Here is a 26,987-nt window from a genome sequence, read left to right as displayed (position 1 = left end):
AAGGAACTTTTTCCTTCCCCATGCTGGGGATGCTCCTTGCTTTCTCAGGTTAGTCTCTGGGTCTCTGACATCTCTTCCTCCTGCACATCTACCCCCTGGTGCTTACAGGCAAGGATGAGAAGATGGTCACTGTCCGACTGCATGCCTGTCCTGCCCCGGGTCTCTTCAAACCCAGTCGCTTCTATCCCAGCAAGAACAACGTCCGGACAGCCTGGTTCATGGAGCAGAGCACCCCCAGAGAAGGTAGGGCCTGGGGGAACACAAGGCTGCTTGGTTCAGCCAGAGACTGCACCCAGTATCGGGAGGTGGGTTCACTGCAGCCCTTTTCTGTGAAGAGGAGGTTTATGGTTGGGTCCAATGTGCTGTCGTCTCCCCACACAGGAGCCACTGAGCCCCCGACCCCTCACTACAACAACTCCATCCTCTGCGACACGGTGCTGCTCTCCCACTTGCACTTCTTGTCTAGTGCAGCCACCGACTTCCCGGGCATGAAGGATGGCCTGGCCCTTCTCAAAGTTTGGCTGAACCAGCGGCAGCTCAGCAAGGTATGTCCTGTGCCAGGGGACAGGGCAGGCTCTGCTCGCCTGGCTAACCTGCCTTTGGTGGAAAGGTTGTGGTTTGGTCCAGGTGGGTGGTGTGGTGGGCTTGTGACTGATTTCAGCTGTGTTAGGTTTCAAGGAGATCCATCCTACCCTGCGGGTTGCAATGAGTCTCTGTGTACCAGACAATTGTGCTTCTTTGAGATCCCTGGAATGGTGTGGGGTTTTGGCTTTGGTCTTTTTTTTGGGAATTCATCCTGTTTCCCAAAGAACTTTGAAGCGTTGTCTTCCTGCAAGGGGATCCATATCTTGTTGTATGGGGCTTTGCCTCAGCGTCTTCCTGGCAGGGTTGGGGCTTGGGAGCTGCCGTGCTGGTGATGACAGAGGCTAGAAGCAGTCATGAGGGGTGGACTCTGGAGCTCGTGGTGCCTCGCTGAGCTCTTCTTGACTCAGCCCTCTGTTTTCACAGGGCTTGGGGTGCTTCAGTGGCTTCTTGGTCTCCATGCTGGTTGCCTACCTGCTGATGACACGCAAGATCGTCAAGATGATGAGTGGGTACCAGGTGCTTAGGAGCACCCTGCAGTTCCTGGGTGAGTTTCCAGGGAAAGGCTGGTGTCAGCAGAGTCTCTGTCTGAAGCCTGAACATGGTGGGGAGAAGGGGGAATTGTGGCTTTTCTCCCTTTGATGCTGAGACCCTGTGGATGAGATGGGCAGATGGGGAAGGGGCAGCAGAGCAGGGCTGGATGGAGCAGCTTGCAGAGGGTTGGGTGGTGGTGGAAGCCAGCATCATGTTGTTAGCACTGTTTATGTTGTGAGACCACAGTGGTATTGGCATGTAGCTGTACCACCACCCTCACCAGTGGGGCAGATGTGGATGGCGGTGTGACTTGTTCCTTCCTGTCTGCCCACAGCCACCACTGACCTGAGTGTGAGGGGGATCAGCCTAGCGAAGGATGCAGATACCTCCCTGGTAAGCAACCCTCCAGGAGGAGCTCATGCTTGTGGCCGGCTGTGCTGCCTGCGCTGCCCAGGCAGGGATGTGCCTGTTACAGGGATGTTGGATGGCAACGAGGTCGTGGTGCCTTGGTGTCTGTGCTGCGCTATGGCACTAAGGGCTGTGTTTGCTCTTCCAGCCTGTCCTGGATGACTTCCACCAGGCATTTGAAGTGGTCTTTGTGGATCCCTCTGGGCTGGTGAACCTCTGCGCTGATATGACTGCCAGCAAATACCACCAGGTATTGGGCAGGTTGTGATGGCATCCTGAGATGCTGTGTTAGGAGCAAGCTGAGGCAGGCAGAGGGTGGTTAGATGTCTTGGAGGAGGACATTGGATGTAGGGAGGGGGTTCAGTGTTGCTTTTTAAGCTTTTAACATCCATCTCCAGCTCTGAAGCTTAGAAGTGAATTTTAAGACCTGGATGTAGTGCTGCCTTACCTGTCTTGCTTGAATGATGGAGGAAAGTTGTTTTCCTCTTTGTGGGCACCTTTGGGTGAAGACAAGCAGCTCTTTAGCAGAAATAACTGTTTTGGAGAAGAAAAAACTCACCTTGATGGCAGGGATGTCAAGGAGGGACTGTCTGGCCAGCAGCAACAGCTGTTGATGACTTGGCATCATGCTGAGGACAGAGGCTGTCTGGGATCAGGGTCTGCTGGTGACCATGGAGCTGGGGTGGCCGTGGTTGATGGGGGAGCATTGGTAACCACTGCTGGAGGGATTTGCTTTCCTTCTGCCCTCCCATTCATGCTTTTGCTCTGTCTTGTCTCCTTGCTCAGGTCCAGTTTGAAGCCAAGCGCTCCATGGAAATTTTGGATGATCGGATGGTGGATGGCTTTCAGGTGCTGCTCATGACTGCGAAGCCCATGCTCAGAGCTTTTGACCATGTCTTCCAGTGAGTCTCGCCGTGCTGGTGGGGTAATGCTAAGGAGCCTGTTCAGAGAGGAGTGGGCTGCTTCTGGCTTTGGACTGGGGTGGATTTGGACATGCCTGGTGGGAGGTGGCCCTGCTAGTGCTGAGATAGACACTGGTGCCTCTTGCATTTGGCTATTCTGCTTTTATTGTCTAGATAGCCTCCCAGGAGGAGGAGGGCAATGCTTTGGCCTTTGGGAATGATGATTGTCCCAAGAGCCAGAATCTCTTGTGGTGCATCCTGAGATGCCAGAGTGCAGTGTTTCTTCTTGTAGCCCCCATGCTAGGGCAGGACCCTCAGCTCCCCTTTTTATCCATCCTCTAGCATATCTCTCTCAGAAAGGATTTGGTGGCAGAGGTGGGTGACCAGCGTCTCTCGTTCTCCTGTAGCCTGAAGCATGTCTCCAAGCTGCAGGGTGCCTGCAAGAAGATGCAGCTGCTGAATGAGCTGATGGATCGGGGTGGGAACTACGTGGCTGCGGCCCTTCCCTTCATTATCTCGCTGCTGGCCCGTGGGCTGGCTGGGAGAGCGCTGCTCGTGACTCATTCCTTGCCCCAGATCCCCGAGGTAATGCAGCTCGGCAATGACACTGCATCCTTCGCAGCATGTGGGGTCTTGTGTGTCCCTCGTGGCACTGCTGGGCACGGGGAGAGGATCTTTGCTCACTGGGGGAGGAAACAGGCCTGTCCCCTTTGTGGGGAGAACAGGACCTGAGGCCCTGTACTGGCATGTGGGGTGCAGCTGCGGGGCTTGGTCTGGGCAGAATTCCTGGCCCAGTAATGGGACAGGGTGAAGACAACTGGTTTTCTCATAGGGGAGACCTATTAAATGAGGCTTTCCCTGTCTGTGCTTGTCCAGGCACCCAAGGGCATGTATAGGATGTTCATCTAGCAGCCTGATATCCCAACAGCCGCTGCTCCAGCAACCTCATTTCAGCTTGTGGTTCATGTTCCCCATTTTCCCACAGTGGCCGATTGATGCTGAACCTCCAAAACACAAGGATGTTGGGCCCCTGACGTTTGGGCTCCTGTTTGTCCCCGAGTTTGCTGCCAGCATGCTGGAGAAGGGACCACAGGCAGATCACCCTGAGGTGAGGGGAGCCCTGCTTGTGCCTAGTGGGGTGGAGCAGAGCTGGTGTCGTGCTGTGGTTGCGTGTGGCTGTGGGGCTGGCTGGTGGCCATGGGAATGGTTTGGCCCGCCCCAGTGGTGATCCGTGTCCCTAGCTTGGCTTGGCCAATGTACCCCTGCAGGCCCTGGACTTCCGGACCTTCTGGGGGGAGAAATCAGAGTTACGGCGGTTCCAGGATGGCAGCATCTGCGAGGCAGTGGTGTGGGAGGCTGATACCATCTGCCAGAAACGTCTCATTCCTGAGCAGATCGTCAGGCACCTGCTGAAGCTGTAAGTCATACCAAGCAGCAGCCGAGGCTGGGGGACCTGCAGCTGTGCGGGGGTCACTGCTGCTCTCCTGACTCGTGCCATGTTCCTGGTAACCCCATAGCTGGTTTTGTGCCTTGGGGGATGTTGTGGGTCATTTTGGCTTTGTGAAATCTGGAAGTCATTTCAGTTGCGATCTTGATGCTGCGAGCTGCTTCCCAAGAGAAGGTGGGGAGGGCAAGCACATGGGGCTGTAGGTTCTGCTGATGGGAATGCTAAGGGCAAGGAGGCAGCGTAGTCCTGCCCTTACATGCAGATGGGATATTGGGACACTCATTGTTGGTAGAGCTGGAAGAGAAGCTGTCTGGAACTTGCAGGATGTTTCATGAAATCCTCTGAGACTCTGTAGCGGCTCACAAGGTTGGGTTTCCCTGCAGCATTGGAAAGCCTCCCTGTAGCAGTTTATACCTTCTGACAAAAACAAGATGCTCTTGCACAGAAAGAAGGGGTTGCTTGGGCCTCTTTATCCTTACTCGAGGAGGGGTCTTGTGAGGAAAGGCTGCGCATTGGAGGTTTTGGCTTTGAATCCTGTAAATCTGCATGAGTTGCTGGGCCACTTTGGGTGGGTAACTTGGGTATGGGAGAAACACACAGAGATTGGTCTTCTCACTGTGACCATCCTATATGGAGAAATTCCTTAGTCTTGGACTGACCCTTGCCTATGTGCGCAGCATGCAGTGTTAGGATGGACGGGTTGGTGTGTCGTAGCTCTAATGCTCTCTTGTCTTCTTCCATGTAGCCATGCGGACATTCCCGAATCCTCCATCTGCTACACGGGAGCCCTGCTGGAGTCTGTGATCAGGACTAGGCAAGAGGTACGGTTACTCCCCCAGTGGGGCTGTGGGTTTCATGAGGAAGGGTGGTATGGAGAGGTCATTTTAGCTTTGTGGCCCTGAGGCATCCATGTGGTTCCCAAGGGAAGGTAGCGAGGGCATGGAAAATTCCTGCCTGCGGGTGTTTTGATGGGCAGTGCGGTGCTTTCCTTGGATCTGCCAAGCCTTTTGTGCCAACCAAGGCATAGCTACTGAAGTCCGCATGCTCTGGCAGCCCCCACGCTCCATTTTCCCCTGCAAGCATCTTGCTGGCCTCCTCTCTGTGCTGTGTCCACTATGTCCACATTGTCTGAGGATATATCACTGTCACACTGTACTCCTCTGGCTGCACCTTTCAGGTCCTGCGTCCTTCAGGACATGGGCCAGACACTTCTGTGCCTTCATCCCATAGGTCCAGCTGGGAAACCCAGGAGAAGGATATTTCCTGTCATGGTGCAAAGTGCTAGATCATGCCCACCAAGCCCTACTTAGTGCTCCAGCTGAACATGCAGCTGAAACAAAGAAACGTCACTTTGAGACAGAAAAGATGCATCTTGGAGGCTGGAAAGTGTCTCCCTCCCTACTTCTGCTCTCCAGCTTGTGAAATTAAAGCCTAGAGATGAGCCATGAGCACTTTGGCACAGCTTTGCTGGTCTTTGGTAAAACCAGCTTTTTACCTGGTTGTTGGATGGAGAAGGAAATTGTTCCCTTTCCCCTTTTTAAGAGCAAAGGGGAGCAAATCTGATAAAGAATCATCTGTGCCAGGACCAGTTGTGGTCTGGGCAGAGCTGCATGTCAGATTTGGGATGAGATGCTAGTTCGCACAGCCTGCTGTGTGGCGAGGTGGCAAAATCTGCATGTGCTGTGTCCCTGCAAGCTAGTCTGGGGTGCTCAGGGCTGATAAACTCCACGCTGAGAGGGGATGCACTTTCCCGGAGCTGGAGGGGTGTTTAGAAGCCTGATTGTTGCCAGTCCTCGAGGAATGAAGGAGAAACTCGCTGTTGTGCGTGGGGTGGTGGGTCGGGGTGTCTGTCTCTGCTCCTCCAGCTGTTTGATTGTAGGCAGCCCAGAGAGTCTGCGGTGGTCGAGGGATGTGGGGGACAATGGAAGATGGACAGTGCAGCCAGCTCTAGAGTCAGGCAGGATGGGGGTTTGTTGTTCGTGGCACACCCCGCAGAGGGTGCTGCTGCTCTGCCGTAAAGCCCAGCCTGGCTGGATACGTGCAGCTCAATTCAGCTGCATCTGAGCTGAGTGGTTTGATGTCAGTGATGTCTCTTCCTCCTCGTTCAGGCTCCTCTGCTGTGCTTTGGGAGATAGAAGCGGCAAGGGCAGCAGCAATTCTCTGTTTGGTGCTCTGGATATTAGGAAAAATTTCTTTACTGAGATAGTGGTGAAACACTGGGACAGGCTGCCCAGGGAAGTGGTGGAGTCACCATCACTGGAGGTGTTCAAGGAATGTGTGGACGTGGTGTTGTGGGACATGGTTTAGTGGGCATGGTGGTGTTGGTTGATGGTTGGACTTGATCTTACAGGTCTTTTCCAACCTTAGTCATTCTGTGATTCTGTGATTCTCATCCACCTTCCCCAGGGCTCCTGCAATGCTCTGGATATTTTCTGTCTTTTGCTTTTGCCATGCTTCACATCTCTGCCTTGGCTAAGGATTTAGTCGGTGCAGTTTTCTGTTAACTGCCGCCTCTGTTGGCATCACGGTAACTGGCGAGGAAGCAGTAGCAGAGCTCTCACCTTGCCGGTATGTGATCTCTTTACCCCCAAATCACTCTTAGCTTCTTCCTTCCTAGGGAGAATGCTGGCAGTACAGCTCTTGGTGCTGCCTTAGTGTCTTGCACAGGAAATAATTTCACTTTGCCTTGAAACACAGCCTCTAGGATGCCTGTGCCTGCTGGGGACCTGCAGACAATCTTGCCCTTGGCTTCCCTCTCTCTCTTACCTCACCGTTTTGCTGAGTGCTCTTTGCCAGAAGCTGCTTCCTGGGGCGGCAGCCCTGGTTCCTCAGAGCTTGGCTGCGATGCCAGCCTGAGAGGGGGGGGAGGTGGGTGTCTGTGCAGGAGCGGGAGAGGTGAACGTTGAGGCTCCCGGCTCCCTGTGTGTCTGCAGGCGTCGGGAACGGGCGAGGAGGCCATGGTCAGCGTTGTCTGCTCCTACGATGACCTGAGTCGCAAGCTGTGGAACCTGAAGGGGCTGCCGCTGACGGTGACGGCTGTACAGGGTGTCCATCCAGCCCTCCGGTACACGGATGTGAGTGTCCCCAGGCACAGCCCTTGCGTGGGGGTCTGCAAGGAGCTGGGGGGAGGCCCTGGGCTGAGGGGGAACAGAGAGAATTAGTCACTCTCTGCTTTTGTGGCTCTCGAGCCCTTGGGGTGATGCAGTGTCTCTTCTTTGCTGTCCCATCCCTGGGGCTGGCTGTGCACAAGTTGGCCAAGCCCTCCATGCTGGGGGGCTTTGCTGGAGCAGGAGGTTTGGAACGAGGGAGTCCGTGGTGCCCTGGGGTTTCTGCTCCCTGTTCTCAGTCCTTGAGCGGCTGTTCTCTCCCAGGTCTTCCCTCCCATTCCCATGAAGCCGATTTATTCCTTCCATACCCGAATCAGGACTAAGCACTTGCTGCTTCCCTCGGAGGACAAGCCCTGCCCAGCCTACATAGCCCCTTTGAAGAGTAAGTGGGGAGAGATGTGAGTGGGAGATGATTTGGTGGGGGGAAGCAGAGGCATATGGCGGTGCTGGCTCCATTACTGCTGCATTGGTGTGGTGCAGGCAGGAGCAGAGCCCCGGCTCGTCCTGTTCTCCTGCTGTAACCTCTAGTCCCAGCCACCCTTATTCAACACCTCATTTCTGCTTGGGGCTCACTGGCCTCCTGCTGTCCCTTTGCCCCCAGTCGTCTGCCACATGGAAGGCAGCGGCCAGTGGCCGCAGGACAAAGAAGCCATCAAGCGCATCAAGGCAGCTTTCCATCTCCAGCTGGCTGAGCTCCTCCAGCAGCAGCACCAGCTGGTTTGCAGACCTGCAGTCACCCACACTGATGTGTACAAGGTAGGGAGACGACGGGGACCTTCTCCAGACCTGACTTGTTACTGAGGAGGCAGGTGGGGGGCTGTGGCAGTGGTCCCACTGGACAGAACCAGGATTTGGATGGTGGGCCTAGGAAGGAGCATAGGGAGACTGTGCCGTTGACTGAGCTAGGATGCTGCTGTTGTGTCCCTGAGGCGCAGCATAGCACACCAGCCTGCTTGTGTTCCCACCAAGCCTGACTTCATGTTCTGCTCCCATCTCAGGACGGCTACGTTTTCCGTCTCCAAGTAGCCTACCACCGGGAGCCCCTGATCTTGAAGGAAGTGGTCACCCCAGAAGGGATGCTGAAGTACCAGGACACAGAGGAGTCTCGGCAGCTGGAGCTGGAGACGTTGCATCTGCCCTATCTAACCAGCTCCCTGCATGGGTAGGTGAGGCGGGGGGTGCCTGGGGGGCCGGGACATGGGACGTGGCTGGAAGCCGGTGTGGAGGTGCCCTTGAATGTTGGAGGGTGATGGTGGGGAGAGGAGCTCACTGTGGGAAGTGGCTCTTCTGCCTACCTCGTGAGAGGCTCTGTGGGAGGATGGAGGGATGAATGTAGGTGGGGGCGGCACCAGTTGTCTCTGTTGTCACATCCAAGGTCACTGGCATGGGGAGACAAGTACCAAAGAGCTGCATGGTTAGAGAGGAGCATGTGGCAGCATTTCCCCTTCGTTTCCCCAAAATCTCAAGGCCCAAAGAGAGCACCCTGTGCTCGTGATGCTGCGCATATGTTCCTGGCAGATATTTGCCCCTCTCTTCTCTCCTGACGAATGCTGAAAGGGCGTTTTGGGTCCTGGGATGTGTGGGTTGAGCAGTGCCTTGTCTCCCTCCTCGCAGGCTCCAGCAGCAGCACCCCGTCTTTGGCAGCACTTGCCGGCTGGCCAAGCGCTGGGTCAGCGCCCAGCTCCTGAGCGACAACATCTCTGAGGAGTGTGTGGACCTCCTTGTGGCATTCCTCTTCCTCCACCCGGCCCCCTTCACGCCGCCCAGGTGAGGATGAGGAGTCTGGGCTGGCCCGATGGGGATTTAGTGCTTTTTTTACGTACCTGAGATGGAGGAGGGATGGGATACTGCTAGGGCAGGAGGTGCTGGGAGCATGCACAGCAGTGAGCGTGAGGCCCCTGTGCTGCCAAAATGCTGTCCTAAGCCCTGTTGGGAGTGGCTGGCCAGAGGAGATGGAGATGCTCTGTGCTGTGGGGCTGTGGCTTCCTCCCGCCCAGTGCACCACAGAGTGAGAGGGGAAGGAGGTAAGGATGGGAGCAAGCATCTTCGGGGCCTCTGGGTGCTGGCGGCACAGCCATGGGGTGTCTTGTGCCTTCTTGAGGCCTGGCGGTGCCCCTTGTCCTGAGGGGGAAGGCTAGGAGAAGCAGGGGAGAGGGCTGCCTTGTGGCTACCAGCATGGTGGGGCTCCTGGGTTCCCTGGGAGGGATGTTAAGGTGGTGCTGGCGGCTGCAGCCTCCCTTCCTCCTGGAGAGGACTCCCAAGGAAAGGGTGAGAGGCCGGCTGCTGAAAGCTGAATTGGAGTAGCATGTTGGGAAATAAGCCCATGGGCCCAATTGCTTGCTGGCCCCTGGCAGGTGGACAGAACGTGGCCCAGAGGGAGTGAAATGAAGTTAAAGGGAGCGTTTTTGCTCCGTGCAGTGCCAAAAGGTTACTCTGCCCTGCACTTGGGGTCTGGTTTCCTTCCCCAATGTAGCAAGGAATAACAGCCTGATGCCTCAAATGCTTTTCTGTCTCCTAAAATACCCTGCTAGCAGGAGCCCCATCATCCCAGCTCTCTTGCTCCGTGCACGTGTTGTGTCACAGGGGAAGAGGTACAGTGGGAGCTTGGCTGGTGTTGTTCGGAGCTGCACTGGAGATGGGAGCAGCCTTATCTTCACCTCCCTCTTGCTCCAGCCCTGAGAATTCGGGTCAGGGGAGTGGTGGGAGATGGAGTGACTAGGGGCAATGTTTCACTTTTTGCTGGTTTCTTTTACTTGGGGAGGGAGGAACAAAGGAGAAAGACTTTCCCCAGGGATTCAGAAAAGGGGAAGTGCCTCATGCTTGTTCTGGACTTTGGTCTCCCACCATGGACATTCTTTCTTGGGCTATGTGTGGGCTGGGCATCGCTAAGTCACCCTTGAGCCCCTCTTGCTGCCAGCAAGTAAATGCTGGTGTTGAACTGTTTTGCCTCGTCTGCAGCTCTCCCCAGGTGGGGTTCCTGCGCTTCCTCAACCTGCTGGCAACTTTTGACTGGAAAAACAACCCTCTGATTGTCAACCTGAACGCTGGCCTCACAGGTGAGCAGGCAGCATGCAGGAGAGCCACAGCACGAGGGTCTTGAGCCCTCCTTGGTGAGCTCCTGGCTCCAGGGATCTTGTATACATGTATACATCACAGCTTCTGCCAGGGCAAGGAGATTTGCCACTCCTTTACTCCTGTCCTGCCCTGCTTCATTTGGCTTCAGGGTGGGTTTGGTTGTGGCGTGGGTTATTTTTCTCCCAGCCTGCCTTTGAAGAGGTGGTGATGCTCTGCTGTTTCTGGTCCTGCTGAAATCTGTGACGAGCCTGGGTGGTGCTGGATGTGGTGGTGTCTTTGAAGCCCTCTGCTCCTTTGTAGCTGGCATTTTTGCTTGAGGCTTTGCCCTGGCTCTTGGGGGCCAAACCTTCATTTGTGCTGGGAGAGCAGTCGGGCTCTTGAACAAGAAGCTTCAGACTTCTGCGCTGTGTCTGCTTTGAGAGCACTCCTGCACCACTCAGATCGTGGGGATGATCATCTAGTCCCTGATTTCAAAACCTGTAAAGGAAAAGAGCTGCAGTCCTCCAGGCTTTATTACCTCCTGAGCTTTGGGGATTTCCTGGTAAAGGCCTCTGGTTTCCAAAGGAGCATGTTGGTGCATCCAAGCAGATCTGCGGTCCTGTCCTCTTCCTTGTGTTTTGTCTGTTGATTGTCTTTCGGATACATGCTGTCTTTCCCCAGGAGCCAGAAGAGACCATGGGATTGTCTTGGCTGTGGGTGGTAGTGGGGGAGATAGCTACACCCAGCTTTCAAAGCTGATTTATAAGAAAAGGTCAAGCTGCTTGGGAGTGGTGTGGGCAATGCTGGAGGGAGCAGCTGTTTCTGTGGGTTTCAGCGCTCCCTCAACCTTTTCTTTTTTGAGAGAGAGAATTGGGTTTTGGAAACTGATACTTTTCTACGTTCCAGCTTTTTTTCATGAATAAGATGGGAAGTGTTTTTGGCCAAAGAGCTATTTTTTTTTTTCCCTCTCACTTGAGAGGAAAAAAAAAAGTAAAAAAAAAAAAGTTAGAAAACTCTTTGGGTACAAACTCTATTGTTTGCTCATAACGTCAATTCCTAGTCTGTGTCAGTCCCAGTGCCTGCCATGTCTTGAGCCATGTCTGGGCCCAGCTGGGTGGGGTTTAGAGCAAAGGTCCATCTAGCCCTGCATCCTGTCTCCAAAACTTTCTGCAGGTGGATGCTGAGGGAAGCATGAGAGCAGAGCAAGCCTGTGGTGATGGAGCTCTGGTTGCATGTGGATGTGGGATCAAAGGGTGGGAGGGGATAAAAGCCCATTGTATTGCCCTTTTCTGGGCTGCGATACATGGGTGAGGAGGCTGGAAGGCTGTGGATGGGGCAGAGCATCTCACCCATCTGCCTGCCTTCTCCAGATACTGACTGCACAGAGATCAAGAACAAGTTTGTGGCCGCTCGCTCTCGCCTCCCCGTCATGTTCATCGCCACCCCCAAAGACCAGTGGAGCTCCATGTGGACCCAAGAGCGACCTTCAGCACAGGTGAGCTGGAACCTTTTGTCCTTGCCCTGTGGTGGCTGCCAGCTTGGGGCAGTTCCCTGTTCCCAGTGCTGGAGCCAGCTCCAATGGCCTGTGGGTGAATGGGGTCCCTGCTACATCCAGGACTGCCGAGTTTCACCCTCCGGCTTTCTTCCCTCCCCAGATCCTGCAGCGCCTTCTCGTGCTGGCCTCAGAGTCTCTCCGGGCCCTGGAGGAGCAGCTCATGGACCCGTTCAACAGCCAGGATTTGAAGGTAACCCCTTAGGGCACCAGCACAAGGGTTTTCAGACTCTGGCAAAGCATACTGGTCTTCAGTGATGATCACTGGGATGTCTTAGTAGGATTCAGGCTGTGGCTACGCATGGTTGCCCTGGGATGAAGAGCAGCAAGGATGGGAGCTGGGAGGCTGGTGCCCTGCTGTGCTACCCCGCTTCTGGGGGGCCCAGCTTTGAATAGCAACTTGAGGTGACATATCATTGACTAGGGCAAATTTACTTTGTATTTTCTCGTTTTCTTGGGGCATGAGCAAACCTGCGATGTTCCTCTGCTGAACTGGTTGCGTGTCTGTGCCTGGAGCAAATGGCTTCTCTGGGAGACTCTGTCTTGGCATAGCTATGCAAATCTGGCTTGTGTGTTCGAGTGGGTTCTAACCAAGCCCAGGGTGGCGGAGGTTTCGGTAGGACGCTAACAGGCAGTTTAGGAAGGTGTTTTGGTTTGAGTGGAGGAGCGAGGCTATATATAGTTTAACCTTCTTCATTTTCTCAGTGATTTTATTTTTTTTAAGTTAAAGCATCCATTACTCAAATGGACGTGGGAGGTGTAGACGCATTTATTTGCCCTGTGGAGGGAGATATGCATGTTCTGGAGGGGAGCTTGTTGGCATACCAAGTAGTGGCCTAGGCAATTGAAGCTGAGAGGACTCGAAAAGCCAAACAGTGGTTAGATATGACAGATTCACATTAGGAAAAAACCCACATAGAGTGGTTTTTGTTTTTCCTCCCTAGGCAGTATAAAAAGGATTTACTGATGTTACTTTCAGTTCTGCTGCATTTTGTGCTGGAAGTATTACAGGGGTGAGATCTACTTGAGGCAGGAGCAGTGTGTGTTACAGGGCTGTGAAGGGGTGATATGCTGTATGTGTGAGATGTGCCAGAGTCACAGTGTGGACCCAGGACCGAAATCCAGGAGGTGCAGTGTGAGCTGGGGGTTGTTAGCCCCCGAAACAAGCTGTTGCCTGTCCATAGCATCCTCTGCAACCCCTTGACTCAGCCTCCTTGGTCCTCCTTCCCCTTCCCCTTCCCTTGGCCATTGCAGCAGGATCCTTTGTCATCCTGAGAGTATGGGGATGGTCTGTACCAGTGTCTTCCCAGGCCTGTGACGTTCCTTAGGGATAAACATGGGATGCTGTTTCCAGGGCTGCTAATCTGTTTGTAAGCAAAGCGTGGGGCTGGGAGGAGGGAAAAACCTTTCCAGTGCAACTTGGAGTTTCCTCCTCTTCCCATGTATTTAAGAGGGTGCTCCAAGTTTTTTTTTGTCTTTGCATTTGAGTTGCTTGGGGATGTGCCTGCTCTCGTGCAGATGCAGACGTGGGTTTGTGAGGTCCCTTTCTTTGCTTACAGGGTGGTACAATAAGCCATGGACTTGGTCAGCTGGGTGGGAAGGGAGCTCTGCATGGACCAGAGCTGGGACTTGGTGCTGGTCACTGATCTTCATGTTTGTTCTCCTCAGCCTGGCTATAAACCAGCTCCAAGCAGCGTGTTTTCTGCCAGCACCAAGTTGGGTGGTGTCCCATGCCTCTGTTCATGTTCCCGCATCATTTATTCCACAAAAATATACGCATGGTTTTTAGTTTGTTCCATTTTAATACAGCTGTATCCACAGTGCCAGATCCTGCCTGTCCAGATATTTATATGTCTGGGATTGCTCCCCTCCATTAACAGGGCTTGCTCTCACCCTCTGTTTGCTTGATGGAAGATGCTGCTGCACTCTGGGGCAACTCCTGTTGGACGGATGGGACTGTCCTGTTATTACACAGCTCCTCGTGTCCCTTGGGTGTCGTTCGGCTCCTGTTAGCTTCTTGACACTCCTCTTCGTTCTGCAACTCTGCTGCATTCGGCATGGTTAACTGTCTCAGCTCACCGTCTGTCCCTCTTTTGACTGCCCACCCCACTGTCGTGCACTTAGGTGGGCTTCCTGGGGTCTGTGGTCAGGGCTGGAGAGGACCTCTTTAGCCCTGTGGAAGGTTCTTCTGCAGGGACTGTCCCTGAGTCCTGGGGACAGCGGTTAGATTTTTCTGCCAGGCTGGGAAACCAATAGGGTTAGAGAGTGTAACCCTTCTGGCTAGATGTCTGATGTGGGTAGGGAGCAGCTCCCTTCTCTAGGGGTTGAACCTGCTGGACAGTTAAGCTCTGGCGATTGTGTGTCCTTCCTGGTGCACTTTGGTCCAGAGAACATTTAGCCTATCCACCAGGAGATGGCCATGGGGGAACCACCTTGCTCTCGACGAGTCCTTATTACAGCACTTGCGTGGAATACAGCGTAGTCAGGGTCGCATCCTTCTGATGTGAGCTGAGCCCATGCTGGATAGGGGATGTACCTCAGCTCAGAGGGAATGGGGTGGCCAGTATGGACTGGAGCTACCTGTGGCTCCACCACAGCTATGGTTTTTCCTGTGGATGTTTTGGCAAACTTCAGATGTTAATCTCACAAAAATCTTGGCTTTGGCATACTGCTTTCTAAGGAGAAGGGAATAAAATGCAGGCAAGGACTTGGGAAACCTCTCTCATCTCTCCTGCTCGCCTGTGTCCTATATTGAGTAGCACTGGTCTTTTCTCCCTGCAGATGGTTTTCCGCCCTCCTTTGGACTTCTACGATGTCCTAATCCACCTGAAGCCAAACCAGATTCCTCGGCATCTGGAGAGCGTGGACCAGCCATTAAAGTCATTTTTCCGTGGCGTGGTGAAGAACAGCGCTGCAGTGAGGATCCTCTTTCCTGTGGTGGATTATGACCCTGTACAGTGCTACCTCCAGGAGCTGAGAGTAAGCACAGCCCGTTGGGGAGGCACAGGGGTCTACGTGCCTAAGGGGGAGCTGCCTCTGGCATTCAGGGCATTAGTTGCCTGCCACTGCAGGACCTAGTTGGTGACATCTTTGTGTATTTTGCACATGATGGTCACTCTGTGCATCTGAAATCGCTTCTTCAGCAGAAGACCTGGTGAATGCACCACCCGTTCCATGGAAACGGGAGCGGTGCTGCTGATGTGAGAATGACCTCAGATACAAAGCACCTGGAGCTTTCGCTGAAGAATATATTTCAGTGCAAAAGTATCTTTAAGACATTTGTCTCCAGTCTCAATGAAAATTGACTTTTCATGGCTTCTTGCACCAACTGGAGTGCATGATGGACAGTAGCTACCCATATTTTCTGGGGGGTTTTACAGGAGTCCGTGGCATGATACCAGTAGGGCTCCTGCTGTTAGGCCGATGGTTGCATGAGCCATAGAGGCTGAATATTGGTCACAGAATGGTTTCTCTGTAGCTGGTTACATGCATGATGGCAGAGGAGGATAGTAATGCGGGTATATGGAGGACATCAGTATCCAAAGTTATCAACCCAATGGTTTTCCACCATGTAGCCATGCCAAAGTCTCAGCAAGCTGGGGAGATACGCAAGATGCTGGGTGGCAGTGGTGATCCACACTGGATCTGGAGAGCCAGGACTTTGCAGATGTGCAGCCTCTGACTCTTTGGCCCTTCCCAGCTTTGCGTGCAGTAGCTGAGTAAATGTTAGTGTGCAGAGAGGTGGGGCTGTGATGCCCTTTTTTCAAAACCTGCCTCGACTTTCAACTGCCATCATCCCTTACCCACAGAAGTGCTGTGAGCATTGTAAGAACTGCCGTAGGAATCGTAGGCTGGCTTTGGCGGAAGGGTGCTGTGGAGGTTCCCAGCCCCATTCACCACTCAGGGCAGAGCCAGCTTTGACATTAGAGCAGGCTGTGCAGAGCCCAGTCCTGTTGAACGCCGACTGTGTCCAGGGATGGAGATTTCCCACCTCCCTGTCCCAATGTTTGGCCACCATTGTGAAAATTTGTTTCCTAATATCTGACTGATACTTCTGCACCTCGAATACTGTGTTCGGTTTTGGGCCCCTCACTCCAAGAAAGACATTGAGGTGCTGGAGCGTGTCCAGAGAAGGGCGATGGAGCTGGTGAGGGGTCTGGAGCACAAGTCTGATGAGGAGCAGCTGAGGGAACTGGGGCTGTTCAGTCTGGAGAAGAGGAGGCTGAGGGGAGCCCTTATCGCTCTCTACAACTACCTGAAAGGAGGTTGCAGAGAGGTGGGTGTTGGCCTCTTCTCCCAAGTGACGAGTGACAGGACAAGAGGAAATGGCCTCAAGTTGTGCCAGGGGAGGTTTAGACTCGATATTAAGAAAAATTTCTTTACTGAGAGAGTGGTGACACACTGGAACAGACTGCCCAGGGAAGTGGTGGAGTCACCATCACTGGAGGTGTTCAAGGAACGTGTGGACGTGGCATGGTGGTGTGTGGTGTGTTTTTTTGGTTGTGGGGTTTTTTTTGTTTTTTTTTTTTTGTTTGTTTTTGTTAATGGTTGGACTTGATGATCTTACAGGTCTTTTCCAACCTTAGTGATTCTGTGATTCCCTTGTTGCAGCACGTGTTAACTCCTCAGGTCCCTGCAGCAGCTGGGCTGTGCTAGTGGCAGCTTGCTGGAAGGCAGAGCTGCAGCTGGGGGGGCTCCAGCTTTAGCTGTGCTCTGGCAGCTCCTGGCTGGCCCTCCCAGCCCTCCTGGGCAGCATGGCATGTCAGAGGACTTTCCTCTTGCCCTTCTCCTGACTAACACGCCAGGAGGGTTTTGTCCATCTTCCCACATGCTTTTGTTGCCTGAAGATTTGGTATCAGCATCTCTCCAAGCTTGTGTTGGGGAAGGAGGTATGCCTGCAAAAGAAAAATAATTTTTGGGTAGTGTCTCTTCTCTTCCTGGGCTGTGTCCTGCAGGCTCTGCAGGTTTTAGCATTTGCTCGTCCCAAAGTTGGCACAGCCACTGAACATTTCTCTGCTGCCGCTGCCAGGCGCAGCAGTGGTGGCAGCTGCAAGAAGGGACATCAAAAAGGGCCAGATCTTGCCTCCAGGTCCATAGAAGGAATTGCACAGGTGCCTGAATGAAAACTCAAGTTCAGGCTGGAAGATGCTGGGCCCTTTAGGTTCAAGCTCTCCTTTCACCTTAATCCAGGTAGCTTAGGATGTGGCCAAAGAAAACTTGGAAGGCTTTCTTTGAAGGTTTCCTCAAACCTAGGCACAGCTCCGTTACCTCCCACGCCACCTGCCAGCTGCCTTTTGTGCTGATCTCGGCCCAGTCTATGGGAATCTGCTGTGGCTTCAGTAGAGCTGCCAGATGTAGTAAGGTGCGAGCTCAGTCCTACTGTCACCCACAGCAGGTTGGGACAGTCTGGGAAGGTGGGCAAGGAAGCGAGAGACAGGGATACATGCAAGCCCTTTTTAAATTGAGGAAGACCTCAACATTGTCCCACAGTTTCCCTGCAGGTAGCACTGCTTGTTTAGCTGGAAAGTCACGGAGGAGAAGAGGGGGGAGAGAAGTTGGCCACTGCTCTCCTGCCTTCGAGAAGGAAGGTGGTTTTGAAGCTGGAGGTCCCGTAGGACACATGGCAGGGAGTATTTGGGGGATTTCTTGGGGGCCAGGATATGCAAGAAGGAGGGGAAGAAGCACCCTGCACAAGACTTTTTTAAAAGGGAGCAGGAAGCACAGCGATTGGGAACCATTCACTATTTCACTCTTCCCTGGCGTCTGGATCTGAGGAGGAATATCAAGACTGGCCCCTGTATTGGGTTTGCGAAGAACAGAAGAGACAGCCCCTCTCTTCTGTTCCCTGTGTGATGAGGATTTGACCTGCCACCATGAAACCTCAACCAAGAGACATAGATCTGGGTAGGAAATGGAGTTTCTTAAGCCTGAAATCCTTCTCTGCACCATGCTGGAAGAGGGGGTTAGAGTTGAATGGAGCCTTTCAGCAGCTGCCAAGGCGCTGGAGGTGCCTGCATGTATGTGGCCAGAGCTGCTGCATCTCTGGAGGGGTTGGGGGAAAGCAGCTCTCACGGAGAGCTGGCAGGAGGCTGACTTTGTGCTTGAAGAGGAACTGGAGTCTGTTGGATGAGCCGATGGGGAGAGCAGGCTCCTTGGGGAGGCTGTTCAGAGGCTTGCAGCAAATCACGCTGTATATCGAGGCACTCGGATCAGGAAACTCATTGGGGCGTGTTGCAGTTTGTAGGACTTTTTTGTGCTTCTAGTCAGCTTGGTGTCAGCAAATGGCTCCAGAAGTGAAAAGTGCAGAAGAGACTTCCCTGGAAAGCAGCTTTCATTATCCTTTAAGCAATTATGACTTAATTGATCCAGTCAATTATAACATCCAAACTGAATTTTACTGTCTGTTTTTGCTAAAACAGGTAATAATAGACTCAGAATAGGGTTTGGTTGGGTTACAAATTACAGCTGGTCCTGAATCCAGTATACTAACATCCCAACGAAGGAACAGGAATATGAGCAAAGGTCATGTTGCATCACTGGAAGCAGTGTTGCGTTCACTTGGTGTCTCTCATTTTTGGGCCTGAGGGTGCTTGGGAGGAACAAAGCAGGATCTGGTCACAGGTTTCTCCAAAGGGCAAACTATGGGGTAGAGGGCCTGAAATCTGCCTCAGCAGCCCTGGCTGGGGGGCTTTTCCTCCTCTTGAAGGCTCTGAGATAGGTATCTCCATGTTCTCTTGTGGCTGTCATATTGGAGGTATCTTGCAGTACCAGTTCACTTTGCTCTTGTAGCTTCCAGATCAGTAGCAGCTAGACCCAAAGGGGCTGATGAATATCTCTTTCTGGGCAAACAGGTGTTTCTTCTGGAAAAATCAGAGGTGACACTGCATGTGCTCTCCAGTAACTCAGCCATGTCCACCTGTGTTGGAGGGCCTCGAAAGCCAACTTTTCACTGCAGGGTCACCAGCGAGCAGGTGATGCATACTGTCAGTCGAAACTGTCCCATCAGAAAACATCCAGCTTTGTGTCTCAGTGTACCAGTGTTGTTGCTTGAAGGCAAGACCTTTGCATTGGTTTTGTGCTTTGACTTGGCTTTAGTTGGTAGCCTCTCCAGCACCTTTGCATTTCTCCTTCCATGGCTTTTGCTTCTCAAAGCAGTGTTCAGCTCATCCTCCCCCTGAAGGCTGGGACCCCCAGGGATGATCCAAACGCAGCAAGAAGTTGGTGCTGGTAAGGAGTATGGTGACAGCAGTGAATCCTTACGATAGATTTTGGGCTGAGAAGGCACTTGGACGCAGAACTGGCTGGCTTTGAGTCAGAGTAATTTGCTATCCCTTAATAGCACAAACCACAGAATTGAGCAACAGGGTTGTAGCCGAGGCTGACAGTGCAGCCGCGGTGGGTTTATAGCAAAGGGAGACATCTGACATGCAGCAATGCTGTGGAGTTTTGCTCTCCTCTATGGCAAAAACCACCCATCTGCCCTTTTCTGAGCTTGCCACATGAAAAAGAGATTTAAATGCCCAGGCATACTGATTGAGTTGAGAGGGGCAGGAAGTAGCAGCTTCCCCAGTGTCCTTGGCCCAGTAACCAGGAGACCCACTTTTCTCCTGTCCAACCTGTTTGCTCTTGAGAGGTCCCTGTTCTTCTCAAATCAAAGGGGTTAGCAAGGCAGGAGTGCTCTGGACCTGAAGGATTGCTGCGTGCCTTCCCCAAGTAGCCTAATGAGAGGATAAAACGAAAGGAGGGGAGGTGCTGAGTCCTGACTGCTTTAATTTTTCCTGCTCCGAGGAGACGTGCTGCAGGAGCTGGTCTGATCGAGTTGCTCTGGTGCCTGGGAGGCTCTGGGTAGAGATGAAAGGCTGGTCATGGGATTCAGATCTTCAATTCCAGGATGGATCTGATAGAAAAGGCCTGTTCTGGGAGTCTCTCCAGATGAGGCAGCTTTGCTGACAGATGCTTTTGAGGGAAAGCAGGTGCCAGATGTCCTGCAGAGAGGGCTTCCCTGGAGCTTCAGCCCATCACTAGTCTCCCTGGCGCCTACAATCTTGAGCACCTCAGCGAGCAAACCCTGGGTCTGGTCCTGGCAGGAGTTCTCCAGCAAGGCTAAATTAAGTTTAAGTGACTCAAATGAGGCTCCCATGGTATCTGTGTTGTGACTGCTGGTCTGTGTCATGGTGGCTGTCAAGCTGCAGAACCCGCAGCCATTTGCTGGGGACGTGGCGTGGGAAGGGTCAGTCAGCGCAGCTCTTACTCCCGGGTGGTTTGGCTGTCCTTGAGCTCAAGGGATGATCTTTCTGCCTGCATGCAGTGAGTCCTGTGGATATAGTTGCCTTGCATGTATTCAGGAGCTCGCAAAGCCCAAAGGTTCTGGTCACCTTCCCAGGGTCCAGAGCTGTTCTCTTATGGTGGGGAAAATCAGATGAAGCTGCCTGTGCCATGCCCATCTGCATGTCTGTGATGGCTGTTAAAAGACCTAACATTTCTTACCGGGTCTTTGGTCTCAGTGGGTCACTGGATGCGAAGCACTCTCTTTCACTGAGATTTAGCTTTCTCTGGCTGCACATGTCTATCAGACAGCTCGTGGCAGAGGAGCTGCCCGTCTTGTACATGGGAGATCTTTCCTGTGCAGATGAGCAGGAAAATGTTTCCTGCTTTACAGTAAACATCCTTCCCTCTAAAGCAATGTTTTGCATTTCTTGCACCTTCAGACAAGACCTATCTGGAAGACTTATAGTCCTTTTCTTTCTTCCTCCCACGGTGTAGGAATGTGTATCTTGCTACTGCATGTTAGGAAGGAATTAATGATATTAAAAGTTCTCAGTCTCTTACAATATATAAGCTGTGGTTATGGGAGGTAGCTGGAAATCTTTTCAGGTCAGACTGCTCCCTTCCTGTTTTGATTGACAGGCCTGACTCCTCCTATGGAGACTTCCGACAGGCAGAGACAAACTGAAAAAGCTCTGTGGGCTCTTGTAGCACGGAGGAAACCTTCCTGTCTGGACCTGTGCCCTTGGAGGGGCAGAGGTGGTAGGAAATTCCCTGCTCTTACAGCTTCAGAGCAGCAACATGACCCTTAGCGTAGTGCCCAGGGTTGGGCATGGATGCACACACGTGTGCATATGCACACAGGCATGCATGTGCGTATCGAGGCATCAGCCCCTCGTGCTCCTTGGGTGAGCTCAGAGGGTACCTGTGGCTATATTTCTCCTGTGTTGGTAATGCCTTCCTAGAGGTCTGCCTTGGATTCATCCCATAGGAAGCGACTGAAGACTTTCATCTCAGATGGTTTGGTGGATTGGTGGACAAGGCATGTTTGCTAATGCAGCCAGGAGAACATGGGTGGCTTTTTTCCTTGCCGTATTTCTTTGCCGCTGCTCCAAACCCCCGGGATGAGGATGCGCATGTGGCTCTGATGAGGCACTCGGAGGTGGAAAAGTTTGGATAGTTTGAAATACCTTTTGCCAGGTGAATCTCAAAGCTAACATCCAGGTTTCTTTTCTCTTTTAAAACCCGTCTGACCCAGAAGTAACCCCAGCCTGGTTTACTCGACAGTGTTCCTTGCTCTGTTTAGGGGTGGGGGAAGGCTCTGTCTGTATCACATAACCTGTGAGCATCAGGGCAGGTCGTAGTAGGATGACAAGTACCTTAAAGAGTTAACGACAAATGTAGTCATTTGTTGGAAGTAAGTAGCTTCAATAGGGTTTTATACTGGTAGATCTCTTGCTGGGAGCACTTAAACTGTTCTAAACACTGAGCAAATGTTGATTGATGCATTTGCCACTTGAACTGCCGTTGCACCAGGAAGAGCTGCTAGGTGCATTTTGGGTGCAGAGACCTCCCTAAACAGCTCCTCTTTTTCCAGTAGCTGTGATGCAATGAGCCTGATCTCTGGGTATAAGTAGGAACAGTGAACAAATGGGTGGATAAATGGTTAGGCCAAAAAAACCTACCCCTAAACAAAAACAATGTAGTTGCTTAACTAGTGAGCTCTTACCTCATTGCAAAATCCACGCTTCAGCCTGAGCTGCTTAATCCAGTAATCCCGTATTAGATCAGGGTATTATTTTACTCATCACCTTTTCGCCATCCTTTGATTCAAACAACCCAGATGGCTCCTTACGGACCTTGAACTAATCTTCCAGGTGCCATGTACCCCTTCCTCGGACTGTTAGGCTCCTCTGAATCACAGCCCCGAGCTCACAGGTCCCCCGTGCCTCTGCGAGAGGGGAGCCGGCTGTAGGTTTTGCTGATGGCAGGGATCGTCCTGAGCAGGGAGAGCTTTCCCTGGGCCTTTAAAGCTGAATTGCAACCAAAGATAACAGCAGCTCGAGAAGGGAGTAGGTGTTCAAATGTGCTCCCTGCCTTTTCTCCCTTTTCTCTTCAACTTTCCCTTGAGAAAGGCATTTGCAGGTTCAGGCAAGCCCAGTGGCACTGGGCATGGAGCATGGGATGCGGAAAGGGAGGTGAACTCTGTTTGCTTTTACTCCCCCAGCCTCTGTACGAACAGAAGCGCGGTGACTAATACATCAGACCCTTTTAATGCTGCAGTTTCCCAAGAGTTGAATGTGCATCTCTGCAGCTTGGTGGAGCTGGTCCAAGCGCTGTCATGTGGATGATGCTGGGAGCAGCACAAGTGCAGAAGCTTGCCCTTTGCTGTGATTTTTGAACTGGATGCTGTCCTTTTAACATCTGCCTTCTGCTCTCCGCTGTCTGGATAAAAGGTGCTGTGTATCAGGCTGAGCAGTGGTTTTATTGGGAAATGAGCTGAGCCTGGGATGGCTCCTTTCCGGCAAATGTTCCTGGTCCTGTCCAGCAAGACATGCCTGTAAAAAATACCTTTCTTATAGGGAGCATCGCGTGGCACTTGAGACCTCTCCCTGTAGAGTAGTGGGGCTTTTTCAGGTTCTAACACGCTCTGCTCCCTTCCAGTTTGGAAAGCTGCACGTTGGTGGTCAGCGTACCCTGAACTTTCTTGCCCTTCGTTGAGCTTTCCCTCCCTCCTGCTGTTTGCCTTTTGGCAAAAGGAGGAGTATTCCCTGTTGACTGGGCTCTTAGAGTAACCTGTCGCTCTCAGCTGAGAAATGCCAGGGCGGGTTGCCTCTTTCTCAGTGTATTTTTAGACAGTGGTTTTTCTAGCCAGTTTGGCAAGATAATGTCTTGACCAGCCTTGCCCCGTGAAGATCCCATGAAGTGAGATGAGCTGGCAAGTCTCAGGATCTTCCCAGCTTGATGGCCTAATCATGTTGCCCTCTGTTTGTGATACTTCAAGTCCGAACTCATAATCTGGCTCTGAAGGTTGCAGACAACACCACCCCTCCCTGCTTATCAGGTCTTTACTTTTAAAATGCCACCCCACCCTTTGTGATCACTGGTAATACCAACCCAATCCATGCTTTTTTCCTCCCACTGCAATCTTGGTATGTCCATACAAGACCCCTTGCGAGCTTGCCTTTGATGTTTATTTTTTTTTCATGCACATCCTCATGAAAACCTCATGATACAATGATGCCAGCAGAGACTTCTCTTTGTAAGGGCGAGGCTCAGTTGCAGCTGCCGAAACTAAGCGGATGGAGGAGAAGGATGAAGAGGGAGCAGAGGGTCTGTATTTCTTGCAGTAGGTTGCTCCAAAGCTGGTGAGGCCATGTGCAGAAACTTGTCCTGTACTGATACTGGGGGCTGTTTGCTCTGCCTGGTTAAACATGTGTTGTTGCCTGATACTAATCTCCACCAAGGTGAACAAGTGTCAGGGAGCAGCTTCTTGGCTGTCTTGGTCAGCTGTGCTCGGGATGCATATCTCCAGGTACCAGCATGTTGGGTGCTGAGCTGTAGCACCAGACTTTTGGGTTTGAAAAGTTGCTTACACACAGCGTTGTTAACTTCTGCTGCAGTACTCATCTCCTGCCTTCTTGCAGTGCTGAGAATCCAGCTTGTGTGGGCTTGGGGGAAACCAGACTCTGGACTTTAGTCATCTCTTTATGCAAGATCTCTTTTTAAGCTCTCCTGCCCAGCACTGCCAAAGGAGCTACTCATTGACACAGCTGCTGAAACGCAGGGGCAAGGAGAGCAGATTCCTGCAGTGCTGCCTCCACTGACTATTCCATCTCCCTGCACCTCACAGGACTTTGTGTTACTTAAAGTTTCTGCTGTTATGTTTCCTTTTGGGACACTGTGTGCTGACAGCGCTCGTGGGATTTGTCCTGGGAGTAGAAAGAGCTTTGATACCTTTGTTGCACAAATTGCAGAGCTCGAGATGCTGGCCTTTGGTGAAGAATCCTTGGCTGGGGTTGGTCTTTGCTGCCTTGTAGTGAAACATATTGAGGCAGGATTGCCTGCTGAGCAGGGCCCACCTCTTGCCATCTGATGCACTCTGAAATCTTGGACATGGCTGTCGGACACGGATAGGACAGCTTGGTAGTGCCAGATCCAGCTGATGGGGGACCATGGTGAGGAGCTCTCAGTGGGTTGTCACCTAGGGAGTCCGATGTCCTAAAGCTGGATGCTGATGTCTGGGTGCTGTTGCAGGCCTGTGGGAGGTGGTGGATCACGTTTCTGCTCTCTGGGACAGCAAGAGGTAGTCAGTGATGAGGTCTGCATGCAAAACTTGGAGGTAGTGCACTGTATCCATCAAGGCTGGGGGAAAAGAGGCAGCAGGAGGCACCCAGGACTTGTCCATAGGCTGCCGGTTGCTTTCCTTGTTGGGAATCCACTGGAAGAGTTGCAGTCCTGGCTGGTGTGGAGCTACTGTGTCTCCCTGTGTAAGGAGACTGAATCAGGGATGGGCTCTGGCTCTGGGATATCTGGCACAACCTCTGTTTCTTTTCTACCCAGGATGCCTTCAGCGATCTCGCCTTGTTCTTCTATGACAAGCATGGTGGGGAAGTGATTGCAGTTTTGTGGAAACCTTTGAGCTTTCAGCCGCAGCCTTTTAAGGTGAGTTCTCGACTCTACTTTAAGCTTCATGTTACCTTTATGCCCTGAAAGCTTGGAGGGCTTTTTTTCTGCTTTGTAATTGCTTTGTCTAACTCTCATCAGCTCCAAAACCCTTTCAGAAATGGAGCTCATACTTCTGTCCCTTCTTAGAAAGGGTGAAACCAAGACAGAGCTGTGGCCACAGTGCCCCCAGTCATCAGCAGAGCTGAGAAGGGAGCATGTGTCCCTGGACAAGCCCCAGCACCATGATCATGGGTCAGAACAGAGCTCCCTGTCCTGGGTGATCTTCTCTGGTCCCCTCCTGCGAGGTGGCCGATGCCTTGTTTGCCAAAGATGTTTGGTGTGTGCAGCAGGCTGTCCCATTCTTGTGGCTTTAGGCGTCTTACCCAGAAATACCCGACCCGCAAGAAGCTGGGGTGGCAAGCCTAGGTTCATAGTGCCCAAGTCCTATCGATGTACAGAGATATTTTCCAGCTACATTGTGTGGGCTGGCAAACTCTAGAGGGTGGTTAAGCTAGGTGTGAGGCACGCTGGAGTGATTCATGCTGCTTTCTATGAAGGAAAGATGCAAAGAAACCAGTGACTCATGGCTCAGAGTTGGCAGCCCAGGCTCTTCTGCTGTCAGTCTTCAGGTGATTTATCTCCCCTCTCTTCATGGCCAGAGGGCATTGGCCATTCAGCCTAGCTGCAGTTGTGAAACCTAGTTATTCACAGTGGCGAAATGAGAGGAGGAGATGCTTGCATCTGAGCTGAGTGTGGCTTGATTAAACATGAGGGTTTTTTTGTACCGGTGGAGCCAAGAATCTCTTCCCACTCAAGGTCTTGACACCCAACAACAGAGCAGAGTAGAGCCTAGGCAGCTCTTACTCAGGGTCATGGTGTGGTCCCTTTTGTATACCCTGTCTGCTCTGCTTACACAAGCTCTGCCATGTACCTGCACACTCTTTTCCCATCTCCACCATGTCCGTGGCCATTTGCTTCTCTTCCTTCCTTGCGGTCTTTGGACTGTGGCTCCAGGGTGAACCCTAAAAGGGGCTGGAAGGCCCACTCTTGCACTTTGTTAGCTCTAATAACGAAAACTGATGGTGTTGAGAAGTGAAGCTTAAAAAATTGGGTGTAGTGGTGTAGCAGGGGTTGGATGTGACAAGGTGGGAGAGCAATTTGCTTCTTATTTGGGGCTTGCAGAGGTTGCAGAGCCGCTCTGAGCAGGCGCTCCCATTTGCGCAACATTTGTGTATGTCCTGCAGGTCTCCAGCATGAAAGGAAGAATGGTGACATCTCTGAACAACGAGCTGGTCTGCGTTCCCAATGTGGAGGCAATTCTGGAGGACTTTGAGGTTTTGGGAGAAGGCCTGGTCAAAAGTGTGGAAGCTCGTACAGAGAAATGGACTATCTGAGGCCACTGAGAGGTGTCAGAGGGACCCGTCCTGAAGCAGTTCACTCTGGGGCTGTTCCTTTTTATAAATCAGTCCTAGGAAAGGCTTTCGGCTTTTTAAATCCCAGAACTGTGTGTTTTACTCTATTTATCTTTATATGCCTTGTTCAGAAAAGCGATGGGACCTGTTACTGTTTTCAAGAATACAAATGCCTTTTTATTTTGAAGAAAATACAAAGATGGGATAAAGTTTTTGAAAGTGTTCCTGTTCATTGGAGGAAACAAAGCTGTGTTCACATGAAAATGTCAAGGCCTGAAGATTCTGGCTGAGGTGTGTATTGGGACAGCAGTTTCCTAGTTCAATAGAGAGTTCATAGCAGCTGCTGTTATTCTAGTGGTTAGCAAAACCAAAGAAACACAGAGCCATTCAAAAATGACCAGGTTATTCCCCTCTGCTCAGCCCCGGTGAGACACATCTGGCATGCTGTGTCCAGTGCTGAGCTCCCCAGTAAAAGAGACATGGACACACTGGAGCGGGTCCAGTGAAGCACAACAAAGACAATAAAGGGGCTGAAGCCTCTCTCATACGAGGAGAGAGTGCAAGAGCTGGGCTTGTTCAGCCTGGAGAAGAGAACGCTCAGGGGGGATCTTACCAATGTGTTTAAATACCTGATGCAGAAGTAAAGAAGATGCAACAGGGCTCTTCTCAGTGGTGCCCAATGATGGGATGAGAGGTGTAAATTGAAACGCAGGAAATGCTAGTTAAAACACTTATTTTACCATGATGGTGGTTGAACGCTGGCACAGGTTGCCCAGTGAGGTGCTGGAGTCTCCATCCTTGGGAGATACTCAAAACCCAACTGGATAGGGTCCTGGGCAGCCTGCTCTAGGTGACACTACTCTGAGCAGGGTGTTGGATTATTTCTCTTGTGTGAAATCATCATGGGGACTCCTGATGGGGAAGGAGAGAGAAATAAGAGGGAGTGAATGCACTAGTCCCATCCCCTCTTCTGATGGAGGCAGCACACATGTTCCGACAGCAAAGCATGGGTGAATCACATGCAGAGTAAAGAAAACAGACTTCACAACAGCAGAA

The 26,987-nt window shown here is 52.2% G+C and overlaps 1 protein-coding gene across 1 annotated transcript in view; it reads left to right on the top strand.

The window, feature by feature from the left end:
* Positions 1–26,082, top strand: part of NOL6 (nucleolar protein 6) — a 28,998-nt gene extending 2,916 nt beyond the window's left edge. The window contains exons 6-26 of the mRNA XM_059833400.1: positions 109–243; positions 382–545; positions 1,009–1,129; positions 1,451–1,509; positions 1,673–1,774; positions 2,311–2,426; positions 2,834–3,011; positions 3,412–3,534; positions 3,695–3,843; positions 4,619–4,694; positions 6,807–6,947; positions 7,245–7,362; positions 7,582–7,736; positions 7,979–8,142; positions 8,595–8,747; positions 9,939–10,036; positions 11,405–11,529; positions 11,690–11,779; positions 14,368–14,565; positions 24,415–24,516; positions 25,764–26,082. Of these exons, the coding sequence (XP_059689383.1) occupies positions 109–243; positions 382–545; positions 1,009–1,129; positions 1,451–1,509; positions 1,673–1,774; positions 2,311–2,426; positions 2,834–3,011; positions 3,412–3,534; positions 3,695–3,843; positions 4,619–4,694; positions 6,807–6,947; positions 7,245–7,362; positions 7,582–7,736; positions 7,979–8,142; positions 8,595–8,747; positions 9,939–10,036; positions 11,405–11,529; positions 11,690–11,779; positions 14,368–14,565; positions 24,415–24,516; positions 25,764–25,913 (2,717 nt within the window). The 3' untranslated portion in view covers positions 25,914–26,082. The remainder of the gene's footprint in view (positions 1–108; positions 244–381; positions 546–1,008; positions 1,130–1,450; positions 1,510–1,672; positions 1,775–2,310; positions 2,427–2,833; positions 3,012–3,411; positions 3,535–3,694; positions 3,844–4,618; positions 4,695–6,806; positions 6,948–7,244; positions 7,363–7,581; positions 7,737–7,978; positions 8,143–8,594; positions 8,748–9,938; positions 10,037–11,404; positions 11,530–11,689; positions 11,780–14,367; positions 14,566–24,414; positions 24,517–25,763) is intronic.
* The last annotated feature ends 905 nt before the right edge of the window (positions 26,083–26,987 follow it).

The sequence above is a fragment of the Gavia stellata genome, chromosome Z (genome assembly GCF_030936135.1).
Source record: "Gavia stellata isolate bGavSte3 chromosome Z, bGavSte3.hap2, whole genome shotgun sequence".
Taxonomy (NCBI): Eukaryota; Metazoa; Chordata; class Aves; order Gaviiformes; family Gaviidae; genus Gavia; species Gavia stellata.
The sequence above is the reverse complement of the archived record's forward strand: the minus strand, read 5'-3'. Positions and strand labels throughout refer to the sequence as shown.